We start from the raw sequence: 24,140 nt of genomic DNA on the forward strand, positions 1-24,140 counted from the left end.
CAAATGTCGCTCCACTTTCTGTTTTGTGCTGTAAAGCACTCAAACTGATTTCGACTGAAATATATATATATATATTACATTATTTTTGCTTTCTTTTTGTGCTGTTGTCATATCTGTGTTTACGTATTTGGATACAGTGTTTTAAAATGAAGTCACCGCTCATTACACATTTATCTCGTTTGACTAAAGGACACGATGGCTATTAAGAAGCGGAGCTCCAGAACTAGAAGAATTCGTCCCGTCTCCACCAGACAGAGTGAGTTTTTGTGCTGCTAATTGCCCCTCAAGTGCTCACGTAGCATGATGCATTTACAATAATAGCAGTTTCAGGGTCAATTGACTCTCTAGCTGTAATAAAACTACTGTAATTCTTCAGCCTGCACAAGTGGTGTGCAACTTGCCTGATGAGATGAGTGATCATGTCTTTTAATATTTAAGCTGGCTTTAGCTTTTCTCACCCATGTTAATGCTTATGCTAACAGTGACTGTGTTATCAGGACAAACTTTATTTTTTTTCTCCCCCATAGTGGTAATGATGATCCAAGAATAGTTAGTTTCCTCTCCATTTTCATCCATTTTCATCCATTTTCTGCCTCACAGGTCCGCTACAGTAGCATGAATATGTAAACAAAGGCCATAGAAGGTTTTCATATTTGTCTTCTAATATTTGAGTTTAGAGAAATCTAATGTAAGAACTCTTTCATAAGTAATTATTTGATCGCAACGTCAATCTATTTAATTGAAATCAATATGCAGTGTATTAATATGCAGTGTGCTATATGCCAAAATGTGACCTGAAAATAATTTTGATGTTGTCTCGTTATAGGTCTAGGCGATGATCCCAGTCCCTCTCCTACCCCCTCTGCTCCACCGCACTCTGCCGCTCTTACCCACTCGGCATCATGGGAGTGTCTGTCCACCCTCCCCACCAACGGCTCGCCCCTGCGTCACGTGACCCACGTCAGGCCTCGCCCACCGCGGAGACACAGAGCAGGGCACCCACCACCAGAATCTGTAAGTTGATGGCAAATGCCCTGGTAATGACCTTAGACTTTATTCTGAGCTTTGAGGAATCACCTTTCCCTTGAGCTTCTTGTGATGGATAAAACTCTCGAAGGGCAGTTTCTTCACCATGAACAAATGTTTATTTATTTGTAGCTACCACTTTTTAAAAATGGCATCTGGCACCTAGAAGGTTAAGGTTTTTTTATTGTGCTAGTGACACAGCTGTATATGTTTAAAGGGTAACTTTTTCGACCTATTTTCCCATGTTTTTGTGTTTGACTAATAGGAACAACAATTTCTGAAACTGGTCCAGTATTGAGAGAGAGCGCTGTAGACAGCAGCTGCTCACTGGCTGCAATATGTTGCTATTGGGGCAAGCTGGCACCGTCATTTACGTCCACTAAATGTGCTTGTTTTTGCCATGACAGGCTCTGATTGTTATTATAAGTGTCTGACATTATGGAAAGAGTCTCACTCAAGGAGAAGTCTCTTTCTAAAATCTGGCGGGATGATGTGTTGCCGGAAGACAACGGTGGAATAGTGGAACACATCTATGGTTTGTTGTTTCGGAGTACAGAAAGCGTAGCTTAGTGTTATCTAAAAGATTTTCAATGTCGAGGATGAATATTTAGATGATTTCCACAATGTGGATGAGGTCTTTGAATTTGATGGCCGCCCGTATTTATTTAAGCCAGTATACGGATAGTTAGATTTCACAGCGAGACTTGTGCTTGCGATCGGTCCTTTCCATAATGTTGTCAGACACTTATAATAACAAGTCTGAGTCTGTCAGTGGCAAAAACAAGTACTTTTAGTAAATGTAACATTACATTGACATAATTTTAGTGCAGGGCTACTCTGAGCTTTACCATCTGTCCCACGGACTATTTTACTTGCTTCACCCTTTCCGTCCAAGAACGTCACAACATCCGGTTGAAAAGGTCAGCCAAACTGACACAGAGGAATCGAGCAGTAAAGCTACTGTGAGGGATTGACAGTGTTGGAAATCCATTTATCTTTGTTTTGGCTGAGATTACTTCAGTCAGTGGGGCTTATTGCTAAATCAACGCAACTTTATCATCATCGTCCTCGCAGCACGCACGTTTTGATTGCTTAGTAACGGCAGGCGCGACGGGAGCGCAACCTCCCAAGCACCTTGGATAAAAGGATGAAAGCAGCATGGCTGGCGTTGTCCACGCCCCTTAGTCACTTAGACACAAAAACATGTGAAAATAGGGTCCAGGTTGAAAAATACCAAAGTTATTCTTAAGTGCCCCATTTCTTCAGTCCATGTGTTTCCACAAAAGAGCTCAGAAGAGGGTGTAGAATAGAGGTGAGAAAGTAAACCCAACATGCATAGATTTCAGGGGTTTCTTTTATCTCTTGACTCCTTTGTGTGAACTGTTGTTATTTATCTTGTTTTCCATGCCAGTGGCACTTTCCAAAAATAAGTTCCTTTTAAAGTAGGAAGCTGTCGCATGTGTTTCTGTGACTCAAATGTTAATCATGCGCAGCTACCTCCCATGGGCCACGGGGCGGCCTCTAACTTAGCAGCTTGTTTGTTTTGAGACTTTGTAAAAGAGCTTTTTCTAAATCGGTACAAACTCAGTTAGGGCACCATGATGAGGAGTTGTTTTACAAACAGACTTCTGTTGGCAGTGGATTCTGTTCTGCCAGCCAGACATTTGAAATGATAATACCTTTTGTCAGCCTTTCAGCTTTTTGTTGACATGGCGGATTGATCGCTGGTATCCTGTTATTCTATCCGTTTCCTGTCGTGTGTGTGTGTGTGTGTGTAGCATTGCTCAGAGAACGGAGGAGTCAACATGCTGGAGGACGGACTGCCTGATTTCTACAGCAAGAGAGTTCTACCTGACAGGTAGCTCACACAGAATCAGTGTACACAATCAGCCAATGGTTCACACTATTCCACCGATCTACAGGTGGCGGTAGCGCGCCAAGAAACAGTACAAAGCGGCAGCAAAGGCAAGGAAGACGAAGACTGTGAGCTAGCAAACATGGATTTAAACAATGCAGATTTCAAGTTTGTAAGAAAAATTGGCCTTGCATTCAAGACGTTTGTTAGACCTAAAGAAAACACACAAACTTCAGTTAAACTGACTGTAAACAGAAACTTTATGGCAGAAACACAAAGTTAGCGACTATCTGGTGAACATACAGATGCAGCCACCTAGAATTTCCCCTCCCAGCCATCTGCAAGCCAGTTCCCAGCCAACTTCCGGCCGCTAGGAGTCTCCCACCACTCCTCCTGTTTCCTGACAGGTTATGTCTATTCATTAGTAGTTTATTCAATTGCCGGGTGCCCATGAGATGCCGCTTCCTTCACAATAACACATAAACCAACCGAAGTACACTGAAGAATCATGATTCTTTGTTGAGGCCATGGTTTGCACTGTATGTTCCTCAGACTTACAGTAGTTGCTCTGAACTTCAATAATGTCTGCCGCCTCTCAGTTGTCAATAGTTATTATTTATATATTTTTTTGATAACAACATAAACCCTAATTTTCAGTGGTGGAATGTAACTAACTACATTAATCAGGGTTGGAAATTAGCACCCGCCACCAGCCAAATGCTGGTAAAATATGCATGTGGCTGCTAGATCTGCTTCACTCACCAGCCAAAAAAGACAATGGTAATCTGTTTAGGCAATGCAAGGCAGCTTTATTTGTAGAGCACATTTCAGCAACAGGGCAATTCAAAGTGCTTTACACAAACATTCAAGAACATTGCGACAAAGTGCAAAAGAACATTAAGACATAATTAAAACAGTCATAAAAACATTAAAGATTGGAAATAAAAACAAGCTAAAAATAAAAGCTATAATAGAAGCTAAAATAGAGTATAACACACAACAGTAAAAGATATCGTGCAGTATAAAATCATTATTTGGTTTAATAAAAGGCAGCAGCAAACAGGAAAGTTTTAAGCTTTGGTGGCCGGTGGACAAAAAAGTTAATTTCCAACTCTGGTACATTTACTCAAGTACTATACTTAAGTACAATTCTGAGGTACTTGTACTTATTAGTGGAGCATTTAGCAATTAAAGACCCAGATATTTCCTTCAAGTTAGTGGAAACAGTCACCAACTGGCCACAAACAAATATTATTGCTGCTAGATATATAAAAAAAACAACTGTTTGCCATGTCAAGGTAAAATGCGATAATATATTCCCACCGCTGCTCCCAAGGAGGCAAAATATAATTTTAATGCAGGTTTAAATAAATCATCATGTGTTCTTCACCTTAACAACTCCAATAACTTCTGATTCCTGGTTAATGTTGACATACAGTATGAATATTGTCCTGCAGGCAGTGACTGAATCAGTGTCTCCCAAAGCCTCAAACCAAGAAGGAAATGATAGCAAAAAAAGGCAGTGTCATCACAGTCTGTCTTCCTAAATGGCGACTGGTCGTTTTTATCATAATTACGGGATAGCCTTCACATAATTAGCACATAAAGATGTCCTAATTACAAGATGCTAAGCTGTAATCATGAGATACTGAGAAATAGAATTCATAATTACAGGAGGACGCTTCTGAGCTTTTTTTTTTTTTTTTTATATCTCCCTTTGATGAATGTGATGTGCTTCAATACTATAGACCTTTTCATTGCCATTCTGTTGCTACGGCAACAGCTTTGGTCCAAGTTCACTTCCTGTCAGTTACTGCATTAACAAACATGGGAATATAAAGGGGCCCATTTAGAATGTTTATGTTGTCAAGTTGTAAAAGGTCTACATCAGTATAACTAGATGTTATCAGTGTTCCATCACATAGTATTGAATTGAACAGAATCATTTCATACATTTTATCCAGATAAGGCTGAAGTGAATGATAGAAATCCTGTGGCTGCTTCACATGTATCTAAATGCATCATATTAGCTGTGTATGAAGATGTGAACGGCATTGGTTTTAGTGGTTGCTATGGGGTACATCTGCTCTGCGCACAAAACAACAACCTGCTGCACTAAAAATGGCACTATATTAATACGCACCCACATAAGAAGTATTCCTCCCGTATGCTGCCTACAGTTCATACTACATGCATTAAAATCAGGACAATTCGACCTCCTTCTCTCTATGCTTTTATACTCTCATGTCATGCAATGATTCATGAACAGCATGCTCCCTGAAGCACTTGAGCACAGATGTAGTGAAGAGGTTCCATTTGCAATGAATAGAAGCATAATTGGTAGCTCTTATTAGTTCAATAGCCAGAACGTATTCCATTTTATAAAATAAATCTTGTTTACTGTCGCAGTCCAGCCTCCTGTTTATTAACTAGTTTTCTTTGAAACTGCGCAGTGGTCATGCAAATTAGTTTCTTTCTCTGAATTAAAGACAGTACCGGCTGTCTGTGTATACACATATGGTGCAAAGCAATTATATATTGAAGAAACACAATTATATGCTTTAAAGAAACAATGTATAGGTGATCTATTGGTAGAAATGGAATATAATATTTATAAGTATGTTTTTGAAAATAAGAATCATGTTTTCGTTACCTTAGAATGAGCCGTTTAAATCTACATATGAAGCGGGTCTTCTTCACGGAGCCGTCAGTTTGTTGCAATCTGCAACGTAATCAATAAAATTCCAATAAAACACCGTATTCGATAGTGCGGTTGAGTGAGGATTTGATCCTTTTGGGTAACTTTAAAGCAGCTAGAATTAGTGTTTGTGTATAAACGATGAATCACATGACTACATGTACATGAAAAGGGTGATGTACCCACTCTACAGTTCAACTCAGCTCTACGGAGCATTGTAGCTCATTGTTTGGGTTTTCAGGCCCACCACTTCACTGTTTTGGTTCACTAATTGCTCCCATCAGAGTTGTTTTCTACAAGCTAGTGAATAGCGAAGCACTTAGCAGCTTGAAAAGCCAGATAGGAGTTGGTGGAGACCAAAAACGGAGCTAAAAGGAAGGTGAATATTGGACTGTCATTCTTCAAGTGGACAGAAACTCAACTCCATAAAAATGCCAAAACACTTATATTCTGCTTAATGTATATGCTGGATTTATAAATAGTTTTTCATATTGACCTAAAAGGTAAATGATATGTTAACGTTGTGTTTACAGCTGGTTTTCCCGAAGTGACCAAAAAAATCCAAATCAAATATAGTCAAATATATTAAACCATCTGTACAGGCCCACTCAGGTTCATTAGCATAAGTAACACATATAATGTAGTCAGTTAACACTGGGATCCGCAAGCCAATGATGGTTTGTATAGAATGTATTCTGGTCAATAATGGTTCATGGCTAACTGCATGAAAGGTGCTATTGATAACATTCAAGGATTCTGCCTCCTCCTTTCCACTGCATTTACTTAACAACAAGTCGTTGCCAGGCACTTAACGTCAATGTCAGCCATTTATCCGTTTTTTTCCACACTAACTGAGGACCCAGAGATACCGTGTGATAACAACGCCGTTTTACTATCGGCTCACAAGCCTTGTTAGAAGTGGGAACCGAACGTCTGATATCTTCCACAGAGATAAACAAAACATCCATTTTGGATCAGCCAAAATGTTTTAAATGATTAATTCACCGTCATAATATTGTTTTTCAGGAGAAGACATACTTTTATTCTGCAGCTTTCTAAAGGCTCTGTGGATGCCTTATTTTCTTTTTAAATATTTGTCTACATAAAAATGTTATCAATAAGAACTTTAAATGTAAAACATCATCAAAATGACCCCTAACTCTGATCCTATACTGTATGTATCATCCGTCATCTTTACCAATAATCCACTCTCATTCCCTCTTCTCTTTCTCTCCCCTTCAGTCAGCTCTCATCCCTCCATCAGGGCCAGTCGCTGAGGAGAAAGAAAAGACGCAGCGTGTTGTCCATTTTCTCCGGCTTCCGCAAGAACCGCAACTCGACCATCTCTAATCAGGACTCGGAGTAAGCATGCGGGCACCGGGTGCTGAGTGGAAGGAGGGGATGAAAGTAACATTTAAGTGCACAGACCCAGAGAATGAGATGGCTGTTAAATGAATCCAGCGCTGGGCATTAACGTCCCTTCACAGCTTCATAAATATTTTAATGGAAGAAAACATTTCGCTGTCTCCGACTGTTTTTCCTTTGCTTTTGAATTTATGGCATTGCATACATTTAAGCTGCCGTTACATAACGGCATCGTAGTTAGAAAGTAGACAGCAGCATTGCGAGGAGGAGAAAGTACAAGGTGGGAAAAACATATTCTTAAAAAATTAATTTCCCTGATAAATGGGGACAGAAATGCACTCAGTAGGTACTCTTTGTCTTTCCATAAAACTGAGGTGAAAAGGGCACTCAGTGAGAGCTACGTTATGTGTTTCAGCTGACTGAGGTGCTTACAAATTGAACTTAAAGGAATTGTGGCGAGGCAAAAAAGTGGTGACACAGTCGCCCCTGCTGCTTAACAACCGTGCTGCGGCGCTGGAGTTACACTCTTAAGCGGAGGCCAAGTTTCTCAGCAGCCTACAGCAGTCTGTGAGAGGAGAATAAAAGATCAATGACTCATCTTCGGGGTAGCTATAGATAGAAATGTCTCTTTAAAAACAGTTAAGCGTGTTATGTGGTGTTTTACCTGCAGAGTGTTGCTAAGCAATCAAAGAGATTGTTCATTGTTGCATTCACTTGGCCGCCCTCTGTGTCATTTCTTTTGTCTTTTTACAACAGCACAGAGTGTGTGGGAAGTGCATGTTATTTTATGTTTATTGTCAATATATACAGATTGGTAATGTACAATATGTTAAAGGGATAGTTTGGGTGTTTCGAAGTGGGGTTGTTTGAGGTACTTATCCATAGTCAGTGTATTACCTGCAGTAGATGACGGTCGGTACGCCCCCAGTTTGGAGAAACAGACAAGAGTTACCGCACAGAAGCAAAGTAATGTACTGCTGTGGACGGGGCCGGCAGCAAAACATATTTTAGCCACCTGAAAGAAAGGCTTAACTAAAAAAATCTATATCCATTTAAGTGTCCTTTATATTTAGAATATTTTACCAGTTTATCTTGCCGTGAGACAGCTATGCAGTCTATGTTTCCGACGGGGAACTTAAGCCGTTATCTATACTCTCGGCAAAACAACCAAACTCCATTGGAAAAAAAACAGTAATTTTACCTTGCATACCACAGGGGTTGCTGGTCTACCGCTGCCTCGATCGGTTGGGTTGTTTGTGTTATTGTGTGAGTTTTGGTTAGTCCAGATTCACCAAAGTTACACAATGGCACAAAAAAAGTAACTGATCGAGGAAGCGGTAGAGAAGCAACCCCCGTGTTCTGCGAGGTAAAATTACTATTTTTTTCAATGGAGTCTGGTGGCTTGGGCGAGAGCATAGATGGATACAACAGTTTCAGTTTCCCGTAGGAAAGGGCTGTCTGATGGCAAGGTAAAGCGGTGAAAATATTCAGAATATAGCGTACACAGATTTTTTTAGTTTTGCTGTCGGCCCCCGTCCACATCAGTGCATCGCTTTGGTTCCGTGCGGTAACTCCTGTCTGCTTCTCCAAACTGGGGGCTTTCCGACCATCATTAATTCACTGACTATGGATAAGTACCTCATACAACCCCACTTCAAAACTATCCCTTCAATAATAGAGCAACTAAGTCAATTTAAGGGCAAGTTAGTTCACCCAACATTCATTCTTATCATCCTGTGCCTCTCAGGTCAAACCTCAACCCCCTAAATGTATGTAAATATGATTCATTAATTCAAAGTTTCTTGTGTTATTCTGTGTGTCCGTTCCAGCAGCGCCTCAGAGAACGTCTACTCGATGATTCAGCACCCCAAGGAAGCTGGTCGGCCAGAGAGCGCCGTTCCCGGAGCAAACGGGACCATGCCTTCACCTCGGCCCATGCAGGGCATACCGGTGCATGGGATGAGGGCTCCCAGTCCCTCCTGCCTCATCCAAAGACAGGTACAGTGTTCGGGACAGTCACAGCGAGAAATTCAAACTCCGCTACACTGACAATGAATCCTGAACCAGCTCCAAGGGTGCGGCGCTTTAGCCAACTGTGACCTTTGACCTTTGAAAGCATGGTGAATCTCAACCAACTGTGTATTTAATTTTCCAAATAGCCAAAACAGTTTGGCGCACGTTGCATTATTGCTCTGTGGAATAGTGCACCAATCTGGCACAGCAAATTGTTTTTAGTAAATGCAAATGTGCAACTATTTCAATATCCTATCTTCTGTCTGCTTCCAATCTAACTCATAAATAAGGAACCAAATTGCTCCCAATTCTTCTAGTTTCACATGGCACGACAAAGTGCCTAGATGCATGCTGTGCCCACCACCTGCTGTTCTCAGTCTGTATCTGTGTTGGAATTGTGTAGCTTGTCAGAGATGTGTACGACTATACTATGTGGCCTATTTTTAATCTCTGCCCAAAGGCACACACACACACATGCAGAGAGAAATCCCAAATCCCTTTGGCTCTCAACGTAGAGTCCATGGATCCTTACTGAGCCTTGAGGGGATTTGAGGACATCCCCAAGAAAATGAGGGATAATTTAATTTTGGCCTAATTTAATTCACTTGAATTACAAAATGTTAATCGTAGCTTTCACTCTCACCACCGGACTAGACAGTTAAATGATTCAGTGCATCAACTACAACAGGGAATCCTAGACATACAGTATGTAAAGTGGAAGTCTTGAGGACTCATTTATCCGTCTTTTATTTCATTTTTTGTGTCCTCGTCCAGTCCACAGACCTGGTCAGCATGGTGTACAGCTGCATCGGGGCAGAAATCGATGACTCGGACGGGAGCAGCACCTGCGACATCCAAGAGACGGACCAGGACGCTGACAGATCGACCGCCATCTCAGACGTCCCGGCAGACACTCGGACTAACGGCCACGTGGTGTCCTCCAAACAGCAGACGGACAGACAGATGGAGACGGGGAGGCAGGAGAGGATCGTACCCCTGACAGACTCGCAGACCGACACGGAGGAGGACGGCGGTGGGATCGTGACCCCCGGTGGGCCGAGGCCAGAGCCGCCCCCACAGAGCACCAAGCCCACTCTGGCTGTCATGAGGCAGAGACACCTGCAGGAGAGTTTAGGTACTGCAACTCAGACAGCAAGAGAAGTTATATTATAGTATTTTATGATTCATCTGGTTCAGTTTGAACAACAGAGATTCAATGTACAAGACTCCTCATACAAACAGCCAAACGGACTCTCTAAATGATTACTTTAAACATGAAATGCAAAGCAAACTACATGCTCAGTCCTCAGAATAGACACCTCATATTAGCACTAGTTTCAGTGCTTATTATTAAATACTGTGAATAAGGAATGGCATTTCTTTCCTTTTGATCGCTGTCAAAGAGCTCCGATAGAGATTGAGTACCTGTTGCAGTAGTATAAATTGTGGTTTAATTGTACAGTATATGCTTTCCAGCAATACAGTATTGTTTTAGCTCACTGTATTTTAGTGTAGCTGATTAAACTTGCAAGTAATTTAAATTTCTTTGGGATTAATGTAGTGTAGTCAGACTCTTAACTTCATTATCTTTATTTACCGTAAACAGCATATTTAATACATAAAATGAAAGTTTTCAAAGGTTATTCCTACTTTACATCATTCCAGATACTGACTTCTGCAGAAATTGTTTTTCTCATCGCTACTTGTCTAATGCTGAGAAAATGACCAGTGCAGATTCTGTATCAATGAGAGTTAGATACTGTTTGAAATTCAACATTCATTTAAATTCAGAGCATTACGAAAAACATAATACTGTCAGATAAATTGTGATATGATGGTATAATTACAGTAAAAGGATGAAGACAGCCGGCTGGCGCTGTGTAATTATAAGATTTTATCAAAATCCATTTGCTGATGTAAAAATGCAGCATGTGGCACCTTTGATAATGAATTATCAGATCTACACGTAGTGCAAAGAAATGTATAGATGTCAACTAAAAATACTAATCCGCAGGGAGAAAAAATCAGAAGATAAAAAGTTAGAAAACTAACAAACTGTAAAAGCAAAAATTCCATCAGCGTCGTTTAAAGAAGATTTGTTCAAGACGAGTCTGTCAAAGTGATTTTAATGAGAGATAACAGTATAAGTGGACGGACATTTGATTGGCTTTAGTCCCAAAGGTTCGCTGTCTCAAACTATTTACAGAGACGGAGCCATTGTTTGTTAAGGGCTATCGCTGGTTTAAAGTCTAGACTTTGTAATGAGCAAAACCTCCTCGGTCACAAAACTAGCTATAGACTGCCCTCTGGCTCAAAGGGAATTAAGACATCAGTGCAGTAGCTCGAGGCCAGAACCGGGCATGTCATAAGATCAATGTAAAAATCTGCAGATTGACATTAAAAATGGAGAAATGGCACAGAAATGGTCCACTTTTATATTCTGATTGAAAACCTGGCTGCACAGCAATAAATATTTTAATAGCTGCTGCTATTCTTATCCTCGTTAAATGAAGACGACATCAGTGACAACCCATCAGCACTTAAACATATATACATGCATATTAACAAGTGGCCAGCATAACATGCATATCACTTTGTCTCTCTTGAAGTTGTAGAACTTAACACAGAAATGTAAAGAACCACCGTCCATTCTTTATATTTATGTTTTTGTTTTGTGTGCTATATGTTCGTCAGTGATTTCAGTCCCAGTCTTAGTCGAGTCTTACATTTCCAATTACAGAACGCACATGAAATGTGTGCGCCTGCTGCTCAGCGTTTGTGCTTAAGGGTTTTTTACTTTTCATTTTCAAACAAAGCTCTGATGGATCATCGTGAGGACTGTTCTCTCTGTGTTTCTGTCTCACCAGAAGAGGCAGGCAGGCTGCAAGGAGAAGAAGACCAGAGTGAGAGAAAGCATGAAGAGAAGCAGAGAGCGCGAGGGCCAGAGGGACAGCGTCCTCTTCTACCCAATAAGGTAGTATGTGTACAGCATGTAAATCAGCAAGGAAAGAAGACACATTTCATTCTCACTCTGACGCGTGACACAACACAAAAACGCTTTATTCCTCCCTCAGCCCAGTCTCGACCTCCCAAGAGACAAGACCTCTCCGGAAAAGGCCGTGACCTCTCCCAAAACCTCCCCCGTCAGTCCAGGTGAAGAACCGACCAATGACCAGAGGAGCCTGCCTCCTGCTCAGTCAATCATTGAAGAGGAGGGGACCGCTGAGAGCCCACCAGCATCTGCCAATCCTGGGATAGAAGCAGCAGATCCTGCCAGTCAAGGTGCTGTAAACAATGTTATTTCACAACAAAGGATAGTAGGACCATAGTAATGGTTGCTTTAATGCTAATATTCAAGTTCCACTAGTTAGAATAAAGTGGCATCATATAGAATACTGTGTGTTGTTGATGATACCAGAAAGCCAATATGGACTGAATAAGTACAGATGATGATGATTATGATTATATTCCACCAACCAGATGAGGAAGAAGGTCGTAATGGATTCCCGACAGCATCCCGTCACACCAGGAAGTCCAACTCGTTTGACATAGGTACTGTACATCTAACGCTGTGGTTGCAGCACCCCTGCTGTTGCGCACACATTAAGATAAACTCAATACGCATGCTGGTTTAGATCATCACATGGATGTCTGAGACGAACGCACGTCTTGCTGTCTTTTGTTCATAATTCATAACAATGGCCTCCAATGCCTTTTGTTATTTTTTATCAAATGAAAACAGCGTGAGTGTCTTATTTGATGTGCTCCGAGCCTGTATGTAGAGCTTCCCGGCTGTGTACCCGCATTACTGCCTCTTCCTGCAACCCCCCCGCCCCCTTTTTCAGTTCCCACACCCCACTCTCGTGTGTGTTCTCATGCCATTTCCCCTCAGGCATGGAACGGGACAGCCCCTACGATCTGGAGAGGTCCTCAGATCGCAGATTCCCTGTGAAAAAGCCCCGTTTCCCCCAGTACAGAAACAGATCTCTGGACTGCCCTGCTGGGACCAGGTGTATGTAACTGTTTCACTTCCTGTTTCACTATGTGCGGTATGACAACCAAGTTTGCAACTTTTGAGGTTTTGCAAAATTGTGTAATGATTGTCTGTTTTAATTTGACTAAAAGTAGTGCTAAAAAAGTCAGTTAATCTTTATAAAGTTAATTAAAAGCAAAAAAAAAAAGGTGTGTACAGCTTCATTTTATAACTTAACTTTTGCAAAAACTCAACTGTATAGACTTTTTCATAGCACTTTACATGGATGAGTCATACCTAACATATTGAATGCATGCTTATTCCGGTATTTTATGAATGGCTGACCAAAAAAAGAGATCATAAAACATCATTTAAAGACGTAATTTGGCCGTTTTCCAGAAAGTTCTCTTTGTAGCTGGCAGCCGGATCTGACACTGCCTGAACGACAACCTTTCCCATTTTTTTAATTTTTTTTACAAATACAGACCTTTTATCAGTCCTGCTTTAATTTGAGCTGATTCCTTTTTGATGTTATGTTGTATTATTGAGATAATTGGCAGCCGTGTTTAGCTGACACGTCATCAGTTTCTGCACCGAAGCCGTTTGGCAGTGAAGATGAAAACCCCGCGGCAGTGGAACTCTAATGACTTGGCAAAACCACTGCCAATTACCTCTGTAATACTGAACTGTATATCAAAAAACCTGCTGCATGGGACTCAATTACCATCACTGAGAGAATGATAAAAAGGTCCACATGTCATAAATGATGGCATATAAAAAGCCAGTTATAAAGAAAGTGTGAAAGCTAAGTGGTCCTCTGGGTGCTGTCTGGTTACATTGACGCATCAAGCAGAGACTTCATCATCTGGACAATAGGCACGTTGTCACATTTGTGTTTCCTATCCACCGGTGATGTGGCACTCTGCCAGGGGGTCCGTCAAAAATTTTCACCTTCATTCATTTAAATTATCATGATATAAAAACTTGTATTTATTTGTATTCTCTATGGGATTGTGCAGCTTTAAACTTGCAATTACATAATTATTTGTCCACTTGGTGTCTAAAGTTGATATGGTGAACAGCAACAAACAGCTGCGTATTTACAATTTTAATTAAATTATTTTGTTTATTCTATAGGGACATAGCACGTTAATGAACATCAGTATAATACCAGATGTAAACATCCCGGAGTTAGCAAGAATGCTAATTTACAAATCAAACACATGCACAGCAACATTAGCATTCATTTGGAGTCGTGTTTGTGTTCAACTGATGAATGTAAGTCCCGTATTCACTGTCCTTTTAGCTCTGCTCTCTAGGACTGCAGGTTTGGTTGATCTTTTTTTGTAGGTTTGTCTCTACTAGTGAAACCTTCCACACATAATCAATTGATTCGTTACTAATTTAAACATTTTGATTAATGCGCTTCAAAGGTGCTATTGATAACATTCAGCCACTAGATGTCGCATTGTCCCTCCCTCGTTCAATTTCATTCACTTCACAACAAGTCGTTGTCGGGCACTTATGCCTTGTTTCCACATAGCTCTGTGTATGTTTGCATATAAACAGGAAGTTCATTCATTCTTATGGGAGCCTCCGTGATCTCTGATGTTTGTGAAACTCCTCCTTCCGTTTTTTTCCGTCCGTAATTTGCCTTGAGTACTATGACATTTTGCGGCAGATAACGGACAAACCATATGCAATGTGTGCCACAGGAAGTTAGCCTGAATTAATAAACTGATTGATGAATGTAATGCAGCTCTATTTATACATTTTTTTCTAAGTGAAAAGTTTGACGGCACATTTAGCAGTTCTGTGAACTATTTTGTTAAGACTTATGAACCACTATCTGAACCACAATCTATGTTACACAGCTAGCATGCTGCCAATGTAAGCTAAATATGCCGTCAAACTTTTTCCAGTTAGAAAATATTTACCATTATAAATGTGACTCGTGTAACATTAGACTGGGCGGCGACAGTAACTCATAGATATAAAATCACTATTATATCCATGTAGCAAGTAACTTCTCTCCCATATCTGCAGTGGTGTTTCTATCCATCCGTAAAGATGCATTTCCTCACGTTGAACACTAGCCGCGTAATCCGTATACTATACAGATTTTACGGACACAAAATATAACCCTGTGGAAACGAGGCGTTACCGTCAATCTCAGCCATTTATCCGTTTCGCCCACACTAACTGACGACCCAGAGATACCACGTGATACCAAAGTTGTTGGCTCACAGAAGTGGGAACCGGACGTCAGATATCTTCCACAGAGATAAACAAAACATTAATTTTGGACCCGCCAACATTTTTAAAATGATTAATTCACAAAAAAAAAAAAAAAATTCTAGGAAAAGCCATACTTTTATTCGGCACCTTTCTAAAGGCCCTGTGGAAATATTCGTCTACATAACAAATGTTATCAATAAGACGTTTAAAGTTATGTATTGACCCTGTATGTGCTTCTTTAGGTTATGAAAGTCCCCAGCTTGGTAACAGAGACGCGTTATGACGTTACCAGTGGACTAGAAGAAGTCTGCTGGGAAGGGACGACTGGAACAGGGAGGACTGGAGAGAGACAAGCTTTTAAAACTGTGTGGACTCAACTGACAAAAGCTCCAACAGCTGCTTTTTTTTTTTTTTTTTTTTAAATACATGTAAACATTTGTTGCTGAAAATGCATGTACTGTATGCTTTCTGTTCGGTTGCACTTGCTATGGTTTTTCTCAGGCATTAAAGGAAGCTCTGACCTGCAGTACATAAAGCACACACAGTATAGTTCAATGTCTCTCCAGTAGGCTCATCATGAACTGTTTTATGCATTTGTGCAAAATCATTTAATATTGAAACTACTCTTGTCTCCCCCTCCTCTCTGTCTTTTACTGACAATCTGTGACTACTAAAAGTGAGTTTGTACTGTATTTATTCTAATGGAGATGTAAATACCGAATATAAAACTGCACTAACCATCGTGGTAACTCTACCAGTTAACAATCATGTTTTTATTTGTGATAATGTATCATTTGATAACCGTGTTTGTAAGTATGCTTTTTTTTTTTTTAGTGTATGCTGACGTTGATGATTGAGAAATGTGTTGTCATGCACTTAGCACTCCCATCTCTTCAAGAGTATTTAAGTCAGTCAGTGGATCACTTCCAGTTTTAATCTGATTTTGCAGGCCTGAAAACGAGTATATTTTCTAAAAATGCTTCTATGAATCAGAATAAATAAAATTGACTTTACACAACGAATTGTGTTATTTTAAAGTCGTGTTTATGAGGCGTTTTTCTGCTTTGTTTTTCTGGAAGAGTCCAATGAAAAAGGTGCTACTGGTTGCATTGATATACAAAGAGCTACTGTACAAGTCAGGACATCTTAGCCATTTGTTGCTTTGACCATTCTTTGAAAAGTCTGTCTCTTCCAACTTTATGGAAGTGCGATCAGCGTCCGGTTCTGAAAAGTGAAGTCAATGCCGAAGTGCCTTAAACCTGCATTCTTTCTAATAGCCAGCAGGGGGCGACTCCTCTGGTTGCTAAAAGAAGTCTGATTGTATAGAAGTCTTTGAGAAAATGAGCCTACTTCTCACATTTATTACCTCAGTAAACGTTGTAAACATGAGTTTATGGTCTCAATTGCTAGTTTCAAGTCTTCTTCAATACAGCATGATGTTCATTTAGTAAATTATGGTCCCATTTAGAGTCACATAGACCATAAAGCAGGGGATTCTTTAGGGCGTGGCTACCTTGTGATCGATAGGTCGCTACCACAGAGTTATCCGTGTTTTCGTCTTATAACTTTAACCCTTTCACAGAGTGTTTTCAGTTCATGAAAGTTAATTGTACTATTTTGGTTGCCTAAAAATGTCTAATTCTGCGTTTGGATGTACTTAGCTCCACCCTCTCGTGTCACTTCTGGTTGCAAAAAAACCCCAAGATGGCTACGGCCAAAATGCCGAACTCGAGGCTTTAAAACGACGGTCCACAAACCAATCGGTGACGTCATTACGGTGAATCCGTCCTCTTCTCATGAGTGTAATATTAAATTGGTGGAACACTCCTTTTACTCTCAAACAAACAAACAAAAACAGACAAGACAACAATATTCCTGTTTGATAGGAAATGCAAAGTAAAGAAAAAGACAATTTGTGTTAAAAATGAGAAAAATATATATATTTCTTGTTGATGTGAGGACTGCAGGTCCACCTTTTGACAGTTACTGTATCGGAGCAGCAGATGGCAGCAGAGACCGAGCGCTGCTCTCGCCTGAAACCGCCTGCTCACTGTTCCAGTGACATGTCGCTGCCAAGTCATCAAGCCCTGTTATTACCATAAACATGGATCCCAGCCACTGTGGCTGCAGTAATGAGGGCAGAATATGCATGGGTTGATGTTCATGATGTTGATTGTCGCAGATGAGATCATGTCTAGAGGAGACTTGCTAATGAGCGAGATCAGCACTTAACTGACAGTATAAGCATGCTCATTATACGTATCTCTTGTTATTTAAACTGCAGATCAGGCCTATACAGTAGGCTCTCGCTGTGCACACGCCTTAGGCACACATGTGAGATCAGGCCTGGACGAGCCTGTTTTTGTCTCATGAAAATGAGAAGCGTTTAATTCCCTCCATCCAGTCACCTGATCTCTCACACACTGCCAGGACAGATCACAGCCACGGGTGTTACATTCACATTCACTGGGTCACCGGATAAGCGCTCTCTCTCTGTCTTTCCATCCACACGGAGATCCCACACACCATATGCCCAGCTGAATGTTTCATGAGAGTGTAGGCAAACCTACGCAGGTCACACACACAGAGGCTATTCATTCATCTTGATGCGTATCAGATGGTGTGCGAGGTGTGCACTCGGTTATCTGCATGTTTCCGAGCTCGCTCATTCATCAGTGTCTGTAGTGTTTAGTAGAGAGGTGTGCTCCTCTTTGTGTGTGTGTGCAGCACCAGCAGATGGGTCAGCGCAAGCCACTTGACTCGCTGTGTCAACAGTGGAAGGCTGGTAATGAGTTTATATGAGCCAGTGTGCTCCAGACTCGGGTAACAAAGCCTGACGCACGAGGGATTCCACTGTGTGATGGTAAGAAATGAGTTGAGGTCTTGGTGGGCACTCCAAAAAGGATTTCAGCTTTGTGTCACCACAATGATAAACATAGTACATTGTGTGTCATATCTCCTCTCCAACACGTATGCCCTAGTTTATCTGTATCCCTTGAATCTTAAAGGGACTCAATGTAAGAATCAGAAATTGCTTGTTAACGGTGACACCTGTGGCCGCTAAGTCAACGACAGTCAGCGTCCTGTTGCTTGCGCTTGCGCCCGCACTACATAGACGCGAACGAGCATCGGTCAAAACAGCGCGATGCTGCATGTCCACTGGGGCGTATTTTATCGCGAGGGATCGCCTCGCTTCTCAGCATTGGACGCTCGATGGGCTGCCACTAGACACAAGACACTTGGCGCCTGATTGGACGAACGCTTTCCCTCGTGGGCTGCTGCTCACAGCTTTCAAACCAGAACCAACATGGCGGCTTGTTTGGAGACTTTTTTCTCCTATATCATAAAAATAGTTCACCGAAATGTCTTTCTGAAACTTTTCATATGAGAAATAAGCCGTGCAGTTGCTCAATCTGTCTTTATTTTGGATCGATGACATTTAGTTTAAAAGTTTCTAGGGAGTTTTCAGAGGCGGCGAGTTGCGTCGGACCACCGTGATTTGCATAAAGTAGCCTAAACCTCAGCTTTATTATGCAAATGAAGAGCGGGCGACGTGACGCCTTGTGTCTCGAATCGCTCTGCCACGCTAACAGAATGCATTGCACGGCTGCTTATATAGACAATGAATGGGAAGCGTGGAAAGGACGGAGGCTGTGGACACGTACAATCAGGCAACACACGAGACTGAGCGTGATTACAGCTAAAACCACAATATCATCATATATATTTCACATGCTTGGCAGTAATGTTAGCTTACAAAACGAAGGTCCCTCCATGAATCGAATGCCCGGCCGATGTTGATCCGAGTGTTAACTTTTCCTACTTCAGCCTCCCGACCGTGGTCAGAAGGAACAGGGGAGACATCGTAGTTTTGGTCTCCTGAGCCGGAGTCTATAACGTTAACTCGTTCCGGAGAACAAGACACGGGAAACCGCTGGTGGTCTTGAGGAGCTGCAGCATTTATTTCTGCACAAACTGCAACTTCCATTGAACATTCACTGATATTCTCAAAGCTAGACTAACTCTCTTCTGCTCCGCTGCTCACTCGTTTCGCCGCCTCTCTCTCTCTCTCTTGCTTCACCACTCACTTCCCACGTACACACACACTCCCACAACACTAGTTTTCACCCGACGCCGGTCACATTCCTGTTTTTCCAGACGGGCTTCACTATATATAACTTTGTTTTTTTTGTAATTTCCTGGAGTCTGTGTTGTGGTCTGAGTTGTGGTGGGTGAAAACAAGGCACTCGCTAGCATGCATGACGTCACGTACATTGGATTTTCTCGGAAACGGGCCCGGGTTCTTCACATTAAAAGCAGTCTACAGGGTGATAGAGGAAACCCAGAAAGTCTCATTTTTAGGTTAGGTTACAACCTGTTCACACATTGGCAATAAAAAATGATTAAAACACGTTTATACGTGTAAAAAGTTACATACAGTCCTTTTATAAGTCAGCCCTTTTGTAGCTCATCCCATATGCAAAACTTTTATGTTGTGGTTCAAGGATTAGGATGCAAAGGCTGGTTTGCATACGGCTAAACCCTCATGATTTACAGATTATTATTGTGATGCTGGTGGCAATTTTGTGAGCTGCTCTAGATTCTTCTGATGAAAACAACAGTTGAATTTGCTGTTTTTTTTGTTTGTGTCTCTCGGGCAGCTTTGCTTTTTAATTTTCTTGTGGCAATCTGTGGCTTGGAAAGAAAAAAAAAATCAGCTTGACTGGTCTGCAGCTTGATTAAGGCTTGGGGAATTGGACAAGACTCAAGAATTAATTGTATTTATGCAACAGTGGAGGGATGTTTGTTATATAAAAGCTCCCGGCATACAGAAATCAAAATTTATGATAAAGACAATCAAACTGTAGAAGCAAACAACAACAACACAGTTAAACTGCGTCTAGGTTTGAACCCCACTGTGCTGTAAATCAGCTAAGAGGCGATTTCCACCGGAGCTTTAAGTAACCCATAAACTTTACTGCCTCTATTTTCCTGCCATAGCTCACATCATTAACACCTTTATCCCTCCTTTTAAAAGAATGAATGTGACGCAACAGAGCGCCACACTCTCGCATTCCTCCGGCTCCATCCTGAACTCTTACACGACTCCGACATCTCCCACCGACGCAGCTGTCGCTGTGTTTTTCCTCTCAGGTTCATAAAAGGCTTCTATTCAGTTTGCATCCATCTTTACGATCTGAGGAGGCGTGTTTGACACTCTCCACGCAGGCCTCGATGGAAGCAGTCATTCATCCTCCTTCCCTCCTTCCTTCCTCATCTCCGCGTCTGCCTCGCTCTTAACGCTCTCTCACCCTTTTCACCTCCCCCTGCTCTTTCTCTGTCTCCTATATACCTGTTTGTTTTCCCTGAGAACAAGTGAGTCTCATAATACCTACTGCAGGCAATTAGTGGAGATTAAAGCTGTGTGTGTGTGTGTGTGTGTGTATGTGTGCTTGCACTTGCGTAGGTGTTTCAATGTGTTTGCGTGCTCTTCTGTTTAGGTGTGTCAGTTTGTGTGAGTGCAAAAGAAAGCGTTAGTGAGGTCAGTGTTGGAGGAGCTGAGGCACTGTTAGATTCAGTGGGAGTGAGATATTTTATAGACAACAAATCCCTGGAGGGAGAGAGGAGGCTGGCTGAGGTAAACCAGCCACAGAGGGGAGGGAGATCTTCTAAAGTTATAGTATACTGAAGATACACTACATGGCTAAAAGTGTGTGGACATCCAAACAAAGCACCATATGTGATATGCAGCCACGCTAGCCAGCGACGTGACTCTCTGGATGGCAGTCAACCTCTAAATTTGGTCGGTCCACCACTTTGGCAATCTCGAAACCAGACCGATTAGCAACTTGAGATGCGAGACTGGAGTTGGAGTTGAGAGACGACGTGTACGACTGGATTGTTTCACAATATATAGCAGGTTTACGAGCTAATTTTAAACCAGTAAAAAGCTAAATTATCGTCAAACAATAGCCGGTGGGTTCCCAGATTGCATTTCGGCCAATGCGTTCAGCCTCTTTTGCTCTCCACACGGACAGTTTACCTGCATTCAACCAAAGCCTGCTCGAACATGATTGGTCAATTCTACTCGGACTACAAACTAGAACAGTTCCCAAACCAAAATCTTGTCCCCTTGCCAATTTGGTCCAAATTGAAATATCTCATCAACTATTCAATGGTTTGCCCTGAGATTTTGTACAGACATGCATGGAACCCAGAGGATGAAACCCAATGGCATTGGTGATGATGCCTTTTCCTCTAGCGCCACCGGCAGGTCAAAGTTTCTACACTAAAATATGTTTCTGAAAACATTTAAGGCGAGAAATATGCATTACAGTAACAGAATCTTGATTTGTATTTGATCAGCGTTGCCTCGTTTGAGCTTTACGAGCAGTGATTGACAGCTGCGTTAGAGACTGCTCGGCTCTGATTGGTGGAATCTTGCAAATGCTGTTAGAGCACTAAGAGGAGGAAGAGGAACCTGATTTTTTCACAGGTTATCTGTCTCATCCACTACTGTCAGGATATAGCGACGATTGAACAAATATGACAAAAAGTTGTTTTTATTAAAGTTACCGACCGTATCTTTAAGACTCCCCCTGATTGGAATTAAGGCACCTTTAGCATAAACCATGCCTAAAGTACATTAGGCCTACGTACAGCATATTTGTATCCATATAGTGTGTTTGGGTGATACTGAATTTGCATATCATCTCATTGATATAGTCAGCGGCTCACTGGGTTTGTTCATTATCCTTGTGTGTGCGTGTGCGTGTGCGTGTGCGTGTGCGTGTGCGTGTCTATCTACAGGAGGAGGAGGAGGGGATACAGGGAGGAACGCAGGTGTGTGTCCTCTCTTTCTCCTCTTTATACAGCTGATGGTGAGCGGAGGGCTTTTCCCCTGAGCAGGTCACTCTCTTCACAGTAAGTGAGGCACATACATTTAACCTCTTTGTGTCTCCCTCTGGCTCTGCCCGCATTTCAGACCTCTGCTCTTTGCTGTTACGCTGTACCTTCAGTCCACACCTGGGTCGGAGAGTTGCTGCACAAAATTCTTGGCTTCTGTAACTTTGGACCCACTTGAGGTTTGACTTTTTTTTGTGTGTGTTACTCTGTTATGATGAAATTCATATTTTCTTGATGTTTTCAGTGGATTCTCTTGTGACCTACTGAATGAATGATTGTGTGACATATCTTTGAGTTATGCTTGTGCACTTATCTTCAGAAAACGAAGATTTATAAAAGAAATGGTTTATGCAAATGCCGTTCGACTAATTTCTGATTTAAAATACGAGATATTAAATTATGCTGCTTGTAGAAATTGTCTGCTTTGATTTGAAATTCTTTATGAATAAAACATTTGTTGTTGAAGGGGTAATATTACATTAACTGTTATATGAAGAAGAACTAATCAAATCTAATCAAATCTTGTGCCTCTTAATCCAAGCAGTGATGGACAGATGGGAGACAAATTAAAGGAACAAGAAGACTATTAGTCTACTGCCATGCTAGCTTTGAACTAGATGATAACATGTTCATAATGATGATGCCATAAACTGCATATAACAATGGACGGAATGATAGCCCCACAAAAGTGAAACCAAAACATCTGGATTGCCCCCTGGTGGCTGGCTGCAGTATAGCTCATAAATCCCGCCTCCTCCATGTTAGCCGATGGGACATGAGCAAAACTAAAAAGTAAACGTCAAATACATTTTTCCAAAAGATTGTTTCTGTCACCTTACGTAGTTCTTATCACGCTGATGTTCAAGTGTTAATTTTTCTGAGAAGTTTGGTGTAATTTAGTGATTTGATGCTGTAAAAAGGGGGTGAGACGTCATGATTGACAGCTGTGATTCTCTCTCGCTGACAAGCTGAGGCAATACTCGGCTCGTGATTGGCTCGGGCGGGTGTGTGGGCGGGACCTCGATACTGCGGCTTCAGTCCCCCGATCACTACTGCGCAGACTCTGGCTTCAAATAACATCAAAATCTCTAGATGGCAGCTCCCATATCCAGGATATTTTGGCTTCACTTTTGTACAGTGGGAGGAAGTGGAGACGCGTCGTCCATCTATATATGCAGTATATGGATAATATGGCAGTTTTCACCACCTTAGTTTAGCATGTTAACATGCTAACATTTGCTAATTAGCACTAATCAACTACAGCTAAGGCTGATGGGAATGTCATTACTTTTGCAGATATTTGGTCATAAACCAAAGAATTGAACATTTTTGACCTGATGGTGGCACTACATGAAAAGTCAGGGGATCACCAAAGTTTTTACAATTCATCCTCTGGGGACCGTCAGGGTCTGTATCAAATTTCATGGCAATCCATCCAATAGTGGTTAAGACATTTCACTGAAAACCACAAATGTCAACCTCACAGTGGTGCAAAAGGTCAAGTCAGGGGATCAGCAAAGTCATTAGGGTTAATCCTCTGGGGACCATGAGTGTCTGTATCAAATTTCATGGCAATCAATCCTCTAGTTTTTGAGAAATATATTCTGGCATGGCTAAAAAACAACATTGTCTTGGTAAGGTGTTGAGCCACAACAGCTTCCTTGGCCCAAGTCTCTGGAATTCCTTTGGAGGAATGAATATCATTCTTCCAAAAGATGGTCGTGTCCAGAAGGTAACCCGCAAATTGCAAAAACTTGCAAAAACTCTTTTGAGACTGGCTGCCTGAAGACCTATCCTAACCTTAACCATTCAAGGTTAATGCCTAAACTTAACCATCTAACGAAAGTTTCACAATTTGCATGCCACATTAGCCACGACCCCAAAAGATATTCCCTCTTTAGTGTTTTTATGATTGATGGTGGTGGAGAGCGCTGTCTAATTCATTACTCCAACTCTTCCATTGGTGTTCAACTGAGTTTAGATATGCAGACTGTAATCATAATATTTGTATTCCCATCAAACCCTTAAAGGATGCCTAGCACCCTGTACAGAAGCATCTGCTTCCC

General features: G+C 41.5%; 1 protein-coding gene across 1 annotated transcript in view; it reads left to right on the forward strand.

Moving 5' to 3' along the window:
- carmil3 (capping protein regulator and myosin 1 linker 3) overlaps positions 1–16,190 on the forward strand; it is a 92,331-nt gene extending 76,141 nt beyond the window's left edge. The window contains 11 exon segments of the mRNA XM_037787806.1: positions 190–256; positions 827–1,014; positions 2,805–2,884; positions 6,822–6,941; positions 8,774–8,942; positions 9,732–10,092; positions 11,825–11,931; positions 12,032–12,239; positions 12,438–12,509; positions 12,850–12,969; positions 15,411–16,190. Of these exon segments, the coding sequence (XP_037643734.1) occupies positions 190–256; positions 827–1,014; positions 2,805–2,884; positions 6,822–6,941; positions 8,774–8,942; positions 9,732–10,092; positions 11,825–11,931; positions 12,032–12,239; positions 12,438–12,509; positions 12,850–12,969; positions 15,411–15,451 (1,533 nt within the window). The 3' untranslated portion in view covers positions 15,452–16,190.
- Positions 16,191–24,140: the final 7,950 nt, after the last annotated feature.

The sequence above is a fragment of the Sebastes umbrosus genome, chromosome 12, assembly GCF_015220745.1.
Source record: "Sebastes umbrosus isolate fSebUmb1 chromosome 12, fSebUmb1.pri, whole genome shotgun sequence".
Classification (NCBI taxonomy): Eukaryota; Metazoa; Chordata; class Actinopteri; order Perciformes; family Sebastidae; genus Sebastes; species Sebastes umbrosus.